General features: G+C 32.6%; 1 protein-coding gene across 1 annotated transcript; it reads left to right on the top strand.

The window, feature by feature from the left end:
• The first annotated feature begins 2,112 nt into the window (after nt 1–2,112).
• On the top strand, nt 2,113–4,326 carry LOC126975187 (heat shock protein 68-like). Its single transcript, XM_050822953.1, has one exon. The coding sequence runs from the start codon at nt 2,319–2,321 to the stop codon at nt 4,182–4,184; it is 1,866 nt and encodes a 621-aa protein (XP_050678910.1). The 5' UTR covers nt 2,113–2,318; the 3' UTR covers nt 4,185–4,326.
• The last annotated feature ends 6,301 nt before the right edge of the window (nt 4,327–10,627 follow it).

Raw genomic sequence — 10,627 nt, 5'->3', positions numbered from 1 at the left:
ATGGCAAAAGTTGCAATACTAAATCTATTTGCCAAATAACTGATATGTGGTTCTATCTAAAACGCAAGTAGGTTGGGTTTTATTTCATGCACTGTGGACAATGACGCTCTATAACATCACTGACTGTGGAGATAAGAGACTTAAATTTATGGTTGATATTAATATAATTTATGTTCTTTACACAAGAAAAAAGGCAATTATTAAAAACCACTGCCTTATAGTTTCTCCGTTTTGGACATATGTATATAAGAATCTGTTCGAATATTTTATAATATATTGTACGGATATATACAGATCGTACTTGTATATATTGGCATTTATTAAAAATAATACGCAATTGAGGAAAACATTTCTAAGAGAGTTTTTTAATAGATACATAATTGTAAATAATTATTTTTATATTATTGCTTTTTGAAAAACAATCACATAGGTTACTGAAAACTGAATTCTTTTGAATTTGAAGTTCATCTAAAGGTTCTCTGTGGTTATATTTTACTACGTAGCCAATTATTGATTGACTTAAAGGTCTTAGTGACCAAGTCATAAAATCCCAAAAAAAAAAACAATTATTGACAAATACTTGACAATTGACATTGCGCATTATTTCACTCTTTGGCTTGAAGTTGAGTCTTGACGTCAGTGCTCACTGCTGTGCCTATACTTATATTTTCACGTGAGCTGGGATACCAAATCAAAAAAAGGCATGAAATCGACCATAATATAATTTCACACATCTACCCACTATAAAAAATATAATATAAAACTTACGGCCTTGTCCACATAAAAAAACAACGCTTTTTTCGCTAGTTGGATATTGGTCCGGGCCTGAGGATGCTTTTATAAATTTGGTAGGTACAGAAGAGCATTACAACAAATAACAATGACACTTCCAAAATTTATGCAAGCAAGATTAGCTGTAGTCTGCAGGAAATTCAAATAATTTTGGTACCTATTTGAAGTAAAACTTCTTTAGGCGTGCCTTGGGGGTAACTCAGAATATTTTTCTGACGGAAGTAACGTTAGTACTTCCGGCAGAAAAAAGTCAATAGAAACAATTTTTAACCATTTTAATTTAATGGTTTAAAAAATTATTTCAAATTACCCAGTAATATTTTCTGGAAATCTCCAAGTGTATTTGTTCATTTATGACTACTTTGTAATAAATAATAAATAAAATTCTCAGTCTGACGTTTGCGCCATTCGTTAATTTTTCTTCGTCCATCGGACAGGTAAAAGGTCCTATTATATATTCGTTAATATTCTATAACAACGTTGTATTGATTTGTGTGATAATAATAATGTAATTATTTTCATTCAATTATTCATTAATAGCACGGCTTTAATTAATGTAAGTTTATATTTAATGGTATAAATTAAATCTTCTTGATCTTCTTTCAACTTTTTAAGAATATTTGTTATATTATACTGGATGTCCTAAAATAGGTGGGACAAACAAGGGCAAACGAAAATAACGTATTTGTCTATGAACTTTCAGATAAGGAAAAAAAGGATTTAAATGTATCTGTTAATTATTCCTAAACTTAATTATAATTAAGTTTAACTTCAATCGCGCATAAAGATTACACGTACACACTTTTTTATCTTCTTAAATTTGTTGACCAATTTTATAATCTATAGAATATATCAATAGAACATATTGAATGTGACACTATTTTTTAGTTATCTTACTTTAATTTTTGGTGAACTGAAAATCTACTCTCAAAGGGCAATGTTACTCAGAAACAAGAAGTGATATTATACCGAGTTTATTAATTATGACGAGAGATTAACTGGACTGGTCGGATTGCCTGAAAGTGGTTTGATTCAAATGATAATTAAATTATATTTTATTACTAAAATAGATACATAGAAACACTTTATAGCTCAATGTAATAATTGACTAATTTCTTGCAATACGAAATTTGGTATTTATTTTAATATTATCTTTGCAAATTCCTTTTCTGTGGAAATCTGTACCTTTAAAAATATCCCTTTCAATATAAAATCGACGAAATACAGTCTGGCAACACAGTTTCTAGAAAATTCCATGTACTCTCTTATCTGATTGGTTGAAATCGGATTCTAGAAATTTCGTAATTACTATCGGCCGACTATATAAGTCCTCCGAACGCGTGACACCGCTTTTGAAGTTTTGAAAGTTAGACAGTTCGGGTATTCAGTGACTTTAGTGTTAGACGTTTGTTCCGACTTTGATTCCGAGTAATAGTGTTCTGTGTTCTTATCAAACGTATAAACCACGCTGGTTCTGACATTCTGCTGTTATTGTAGTTGATTGTTGTTAGTAAACAGATTTGAAAATGGTTATAGTGGGCATTGATTTGGGAACAACATATTCATGCGTTGCGGTGTGGACAAATAATAGTGCTGAAGTGATTGTGAATGAGCAGGGCAACAGAACAACGCCTTCATACGTCGCATTCACGCCACGTGAACGACTTATTGGCGAAGCGGCGAAAAATCAAGCAGCTGTTAATCCTTCGAACACAATTTTTGCAGTCAAAAGGCTTATCGGACGGAGGTTTGACGATGTCGGCCTCCATATGGACCTGATGCACTTACCCATCAAAGTTATCAACGACAACGGTAAGCCTAAAATTTTAGTCGAATACAGGGGCGTTAAGAGAAAGTTCTCGCCCGAGGAAATTTGTTCTATGCTTTTGTATAGAATGAAAGAGGTTGCTGAGAACTATTTAGGTGACAAAGTCGATAAAGCAGTCGTGACTGTTCCCGCTTACTTTACTGATGCACAACGGCATGCAACAATATTGGCAGGCAAAATTGCCGGTCTCGATGTTGTTAAGATTCTTAACGAGCCTACAGCTTCTGCACTCGCTTACGGCTACGATAAGAAACTTAAAGGAAATGTTTTAATTTACGATTTGGGTGGTGGCACTTTCGATGTATCCATTTTGTCAATCGTTAATTCTGTGTACAAGGTTAAAGCTACTGCAGGAAACTCGCGATTAGGTGGTGAGGACTTTGATCATAGACTGGTAACATATTTTGCTGAAGATTTTTGTAAAATGTTTGGCGTTGAGATAATACGGAATGCAAGGTGTGTTCGACGCCTTAAATCGGCTGCTGAAAAAGTCAAGCACATTTTAACATCTTCACAAGAAGCTACAGTCCATATCGAAGGTTTGTATGACGGAATAGACTATACTGGGTGCGTTACTAGAGTATTCTTTGAAGAATTGTGTTCAGACTTATTCAGTGATACACTTAAACCTATTGAAAGAGTTTTGCGAGATGCTCACATGCAGAAGTGTAATATTGGCAAAATTATTCTAGTTGGTGGAAGTACTCGGATTCCAAAGATAAGAAGTATGGTTAAAGAGTACTTTGATGGTAGGGATATAACAACGTCTATTAATCCCGAAGAAGCTATAGCACAAGGTGCAGCTATACAGGCAGTGATTATGACTCAAAAATGTAAGAATATGATACAGGATGTGTCACTTGTTGATGTTGTGCCATTAACCCTAGGTGTTGAAACAGCTCGTGGAATGATGTTTGATGTTGTAGAACGTAATACTTCTATACCGTGCAGAAAAACAAAAGAGATAACAACATTAGAGGACTACCAGACTGCCATGACTATTGAGGTGTTTGAAGGAGAAAGAGCATTGACAAGAGATAACAACTTGCTGGGTGTATTTGAGCTTGGAAATATCCCACCAGTGCCACGAGGAGTTGCAAAAATAGACTTGATTTTTGAGATTGATGCAAATGGTATTTTGACAGTCTCTGCACGCGATAAAAGTACAGGAAACATGAAGAGTATAACAATAGAAAATACACATAGATACAACAAGAATGAGGTTTGTAAAATGATTGCTGATGCTGAAAAGTTTCATGAAGAAGATGAGGAGAATAAACTACGCTTAGAAGTGCGGAATCAATTGGAAACATACATCTATAGTGTTAAGCAAACTGTTGTTGAAAATTTGGAGAGTGTTAGTGGAGATGAATGTGCAGCTATGATAGGTGAATGCAAGGATGCCCTCTCTTGGCTGAATGAAAACATGGATTGCCTGCGGGAGGAGTATGAGAGGAAAATGTCAGAGTTGTTACGTAGATGGTCTGCAACAGTGAGGAGGCTCAGCAAGAAATTCAAACATCAATCGAAGAAGCAGCGAGGTGAAAATGAAAGAAAATGTTAGAAGAAATAGATAATAAGTGAAGTAAGTTAGTTGCATCTAATATTATATAATTTTTAAATAAATTTTGCTTTACAGATGAACATGTTTTGTTTTTTCAGTGGTGGAGGCATATTGGTATATTTTGATACCTTCATATGTTATATGTGATGTGAAATTTAAGAGCAATGGTGCTGTAGTTGTGTGTAGTCTTTCTGTACTCAAGAATATGAAGAAATATAATTGTAAGTAACTTTTATCAGTGTTGCTTTAAGCTGTGATATTTTGTTTAGTTAAAATATCATTTTTTGCTATTTTTTAATCTTATGTGCCATTGCCAACATTTTATATAATTTAAATATAATTTTACCCAATGAAAGATCTTTTTTGTTTGTTTTTAGTATCTCTGAAGCTATTGGAAGCGGTAACATTCAAGACCAGAGCTGTAGATGGTATATAAAAATTAATATATTAAAAAATATTTGTAAGTTACTGGCTAACCCAACACATTGTTCTGTAGATAATAAAAACATTATGTTTTATAAGAATTTGCCAATAATATTTCAAAACATCAAGAATTATTTCGTAATGTATGCTCCTTGTTGTTATAAGTAAATTGTTTCATAGCAGAACTGTCAAACTGTGTGTCAATAAATTCTCTCACAGAAAATATGTCCATACAAAATAAATATTGGAAATAAAGATAATTATGGGTCCCGAATCGAAATAAAAAGTATCCTATCTCTCAAGTTGGACTAAACTATGTAAAAATGTATCACATAATTTTTATATATTAAGATTACAATATTAATGTCAAAATCTATGTCATTGTTGTTTTAAGATAGGTGTATGTTAGTTTTGAACTGAATAACACTGAGTTTTCACTCTCAGCTATGTAACTCTTGTTTGAGCAAGAAATATTGTCATCAACACAGCAGTCTATACCTTCAAAAAAGTCATTGAGACAGACATATAACATTGTGATTAGAAGATTATTTAGTACGACTTAATAGAGTTATAAATTATAATATATACAGGACATCCCAAAGTTATGGGACATGAAGGGAAAGTACCTTAAATAACCTAGATAGGGTATGTTACTGAAAGAAGACTTTATGTTATTTTTAAAAATTAGTAGTTCTGTATTCAAAGATTTTCAAAAAACTACTAAAAAACATCATAATAGTAGGGGTGTCTTTTTTACGTTTAAGTCAGTTCGATTCCCAGACAAGGCAAGTAATTTTTAGAAAATCTTTGAATGCAGAAATACTTACTTTTAAAAATAACATAAAGTCTTCTTTCAGTAAAATACCCTATCTACGATATTTAAGGTACTTTCCCTTCATGTCCCATAACTTTGGGACAGCCTATATATTACAATGTTGTATAGATATATGTTTCATAAAAGCAATTTAACAATATATATATATTGATGATGATGATGACAAAAATTGCATTCCAATCATTTATTTATTCTTGTACACCTCAGTTTATGTTGTCAGCTTAACGACTTTTTAGTTAACACACAAGCTAAACAGTTTTATAATTGAGAAAGATAAATTCTATTCTAGATGTTATTGTTAGGTGACTGACGTTGTTGTAGTTATGTTACCGTTCAACAAAACACGTATCTAAGCCATGTTTAAATTATTTATGTATTTTTAGTCATAGTATATTAATATAGTCCGCCTGGTATACACTTCTCCTGACAGCTGGGTCTATTCTATTCTATTCTTTGTAGTGGCTCCCCTGGAAGGGGCACCACAACTCGCCTATGTCACGTTTCAGTAGACCACCAAGCTTAGAGTGTGTCATTTGATTGGTGTTAACGAATTTACAAGTGATTATAGTAATGACTGGTGCCTAGAATCGAAACAGATTTATTTTCTTATTATACCTGAAACAAAAATACATGCTGTTAGATTATAATGGACAAACACTGATAATAATGGCCATGTGATGGCCTAAGAATATGTCATCAGTTGCAATAACTGTTTGCTTTTTAAATTATTTTCGAGTGAAACAAAGCTATAGACTTACTATTGATGTGAGCGACACGACAATACCAATGAATAAAAACAAAAAATATAACCTCCAATTTACTTAGTTTTAATCTCAAGTCTCCACCTGGTGATATATTATATCAATTTATTTTTTTTATCGGTAAATAATTTACAGCTCTAAATCCAAATTCAGTTAAATATGAAGATGGAAACGGTAGTAAAACTTGCACATTTTCTTGCCTTTTTTGCTAAATTTCTCACCGATATCTAGCATTGCATTTAAATAACCTGAAGCCAAAGTGTTAAAGTCGCATCAATTCCATTTTTACATTGCTATTTACTATAAACTATGAAAAAGCCCCCCTGTGGGTGTGGGCCCTACGTTGGGACACACTGGTTTAAATACTGTGCTACCTCAAAAGTTTGTAGATTTGAGATGTTTTACTATCATAAGAGTAATATTAAGTTATAAAAATAAACATTTAGGACAATATGTTCTTATTGAATTAGCTGTAATCTAAAGTGTTAATTCTGCTAAGATTTTGAAAACAGGTTTATCACTATAGCAGTAAGTTATTTATATCTTTTTGTTAAATTGGATGTAGTTCCTGAAAAACGTTCCAAGCCACAAGCATCACATTTTAAGGAATTATGTTTAATAAATATTAGTGTATTTCATACATGGATTGGGCTACTAAGTCATGACGTCATTTAAAGAGTGACAGTAAGGCTGCCATTTTTGTCAGTCCGATAATATGAATCATGTGACCAGTTTTGTGTTCTTAACTCAATTTCGACATGATTGTGGTTTGGAACGTTTTTCTGGAATTACCTCCAATTATTATTTAGAATAAAGCCTTTACTATTGTTATTTTAACAAATAAGTTAACTATAAGTTAGTACTGAAGAACGCAAGTTTTATTTTGATGGGTATAAAACATTATCCAAGAAACATAGAACTTTTTCCAAGGATTCGATATTCTAGTGGTAATTTATATTGAGGCTTGGTCTCGGTAAAATAAGCTCTAGAATTTGTGTGTGAAACTGTCCCTTCAACAAACAAGACGTTATTACTGTATAGTAGTGTCCCATTTAATGTGATTTATTTTACCATATTGTTATTATACCTTAGTTAGATCTAAGATTAAACTATTTTCGTGTGTTTTAATTTTAATTGTTACATGTCTTTACCTTAGTTGGCTGTGGCATTATTTTAACCGACTTCAAAAAATGAGGTTCTCAATTCATCGGCATTTTTTTATTTTATTTTAAACTTGTTTCCTCAGAACAGAGTGGGTTTTGATAATTCTTTTTTTGTTTGAAAGCTGGTGCTTCCCGTGTGTTTCCATTGCAATGGTCCAGATCTGATAATGGAATCTATGAGAAAACCATAAAAGTCTTAAATTTCCTATAAGCATTTGCATGACAAATTAACCAATAAGTTAATATCGCGCCAACCGATTCTGATGATTCTTTCAGTATTGCAACGGATATACTACAAAGGTAGTTTGGTTAAGTTCTGATTATGGGATCCATGACAAAGTTCCAAAAATAACAATAATCATAAGTAGAATTAGATTGGTTAAAAATACACAATTATTTTTATACTTTTTACTGTATATTATAACTATTGTTTTGGAATAGTATTATTGAAGTCGGTTTTTTTTGTTAAAATTAATTATTGTGAATATTTTATTCAACACAATGGTATGTCAGTGATCCCAAATACCTCCATATTCTCTCTGTCTATGATGTTAAGTAATGTTATATATATAAGTTTTATACAAAACTTAATTTGTATGCATTTTTAAGAAATAACTTAGTTTTGAATAGAGGCTAATAAAAATACAAATATGAATTGCTCTTTTATTTAAAACAAATTCTAAAAGTAGTAGAAATAATAAAAAATATAGTAAAAAAACATACTAGAATAAACTTTTACACAAATTATCTTGCCCCAAAGTAGGCATAGTCTATTCAAGTAGTAAGCCAATGAAAAGTTTAATAGGAAGTATACTTATTTATATACATGTCGCAGGTATATTGTTAAAGCTGTGATATTACAATTTAACAGTAGATTGTCAATCGACTTCATTTCTTACTGAGGGGCACTACAATTGCGCTCGTCACCTTGTGACTAAAGATATATAATAGTAATATCACGGGTACACTATAGTGACATTGTAAGGCAATAATGATATTTTGACATTTTTACTGGTCATTAGTTTATGAGGCCGTCTCTGATTGGTCTGTTTCTTATATTTATTTTATAGTCATTATTTTTTTAGTTATGCATCAGTGTAATAAACTTATTGTAATCTAAGCGAATCGGCCTTTGTTCACTAGTACATCCCAAAAAGAAATTTAGACTGTTGACCACAACGTTCGAGCCGAGCGTAGCGTGCCGCGGCAGCGGCCGGCGAGTGCCGGGACCGAATCTGCCCTTATTCATTACTATTCCAACAATAATTTTTAGAAGGAAAATTGCATACACGCTCCAATCTTTACTATTATTATTTGTGGGTAATTAGGTCATTAATACGTAATAATTGTTATTATTAATTTAATATTCAAGAGGGGGGAAATGGTGAGGCCACAAGTGGTCGAGAGATGCGTTGCCGGCCTTTGAGGTTGGTAGTATGCTCTGTACTTGAGGATCCCTGAATCGTATCGATTCGGGATAATTACAGCCGGTAATTGATTCCGCAAAGTGGCTTCCGTTCCTTTTAAAATGTGTAGTTGTGGAACACCAAACGACGCTATGATGCGAGTGGAATTTCGCATTTCGAAGTGGAATTCGGCTGCTGGTATCAACCTAGCAATGCAGAGAAAACATCTCTACGCAATGCCAAAGATGACTTGATCGTCGATGATTCGAGCCGCTCTTCCTTGTATGCGGTCAAATGGATGAAGCTGGTACTGGCCCTAAGGTCAGAACACTACTCCATGTGAGGCTGAATTGCGTCGTATATAGTTGCATGTGGTGGCTTGAAGTATTTTAGAGGCACGCGACGTTCAGTTTGGTCACAGTAGACATATGTACCAGTATGGAAAGCCTTGTTGATAAAATACTTACCTACACGTGCGTACACTCCATTGAAGCAATAGGGTTGTCAGGTTATTTTTATGTTAATGTTATGTTAAAACGGGTGTCCCGTGACGAAAAATTTTATAATTTTTTGCAGCCGCCGTCTTGAATTTTCATTTTGACAGCAATAGCTGGTATTGGTTTCGACACCCACGAAAACCATAATATAACACAATATGTAGGTAATTATTTCATGTCCTAAATAAATAAATATAAAAAAAACCTCTTCGAAAACCAAACAATAATCAAAAAAATTATGATAAATATCGCAGCCGCCATCTTAGTGTAACATTGTGAATTATGTTCACGAATAAATTATAATCGATCTCACGGACTTATAAATCGCATACCTACTAATTATAATAAAGAAGAATTGTATTCATAAAACCGATAATCCGTGAAATCTTTTTTCACATTATAGACATTTAACTAAAAATTTACATTATACTATATTAATAGAGTAATAGTCTATACACTACACGGCCAGCTGCTGCGAACACACAGACGAAATAGTTTGAGACGATGTAATAAAAGTTTCACTTTAATAATATAACAATAAATCATTTTTAAAAAGATCGCGGAAACAAAAAACAACGTGACACTCGCTACTGCAAGACCGCGAAAACCGCTTAGGGCCTCGTCGATGCGCATGTTTGTGTGAGCGTGTCATTTCGAAGGTTTGTAGGTAGTTTCTGTACTGGTACATATGGTTTCGTGGTCACTTGGAAGATCAAGTGATGCAAACCAAACGTCGCTCGTTGTATACAATATGTGGTGACCGGACGGTCAATTATCGAGGATTCCGCTTCACTGTTACGAGTGCACACACACAAAAATATATTGGGATTACAATATGAACTATAAATAAGAAAATTAGGAAATTAGCTTAAAAAAATAATGGGTTTTTAAGAAAAAAAAACATTTACTTTTCATAATATCACTGCTTTTTATCGGATTGCGAATACATTTTTCTTAAATTAAAAACGCACGCGCAAAAATAAACGGAAGTTGATTTGTATGTTGACATTTTACAAATGTAATGAAAAAAATTATTTAATATATTTCATTCCTTTTTTTATTAATACTGCTATTATTAACGCTGCATGTAACCTGTACCTAAATATATAACAATTGCATGTGCAAAAATATATTAAGTGCTACTATATCCGATTAATATGTATATCATGGCTGTATGAAATCACGCCTAATCAATATAAAACAAAAAGCTATTCACATAATCCTGTTATTTAAAACCTGTGTTAACATCAATAATACCTTATCGTATTGCAACAAATAGATACATTATTATTAACAGGTTCAAAATCGATTAAACCAAGTAATTCGCTTCGTAGTTAGTAATTGGCACTCAAATATGT

The sequence above is a fragment of the Leptidea sinapis genome, chromosome 2 (genome assembly GCF_905404315.1).
Source record: "Leptidea sinapis chromosome 2, ilLepSina1.1, whole genome shotgun sequence".
Lineage (NCBI taxonomy): Eukaryota > Metazoa > Arthropoda > Insecta > Lepidoptera > Pieridae > Leptidea > Leptidea sinapis.
The sequence above is the reverse complement of the archived record's forward strand: the minus strand, read 5'-3'. Positions and strand labels throughout refer to the sequence as shown.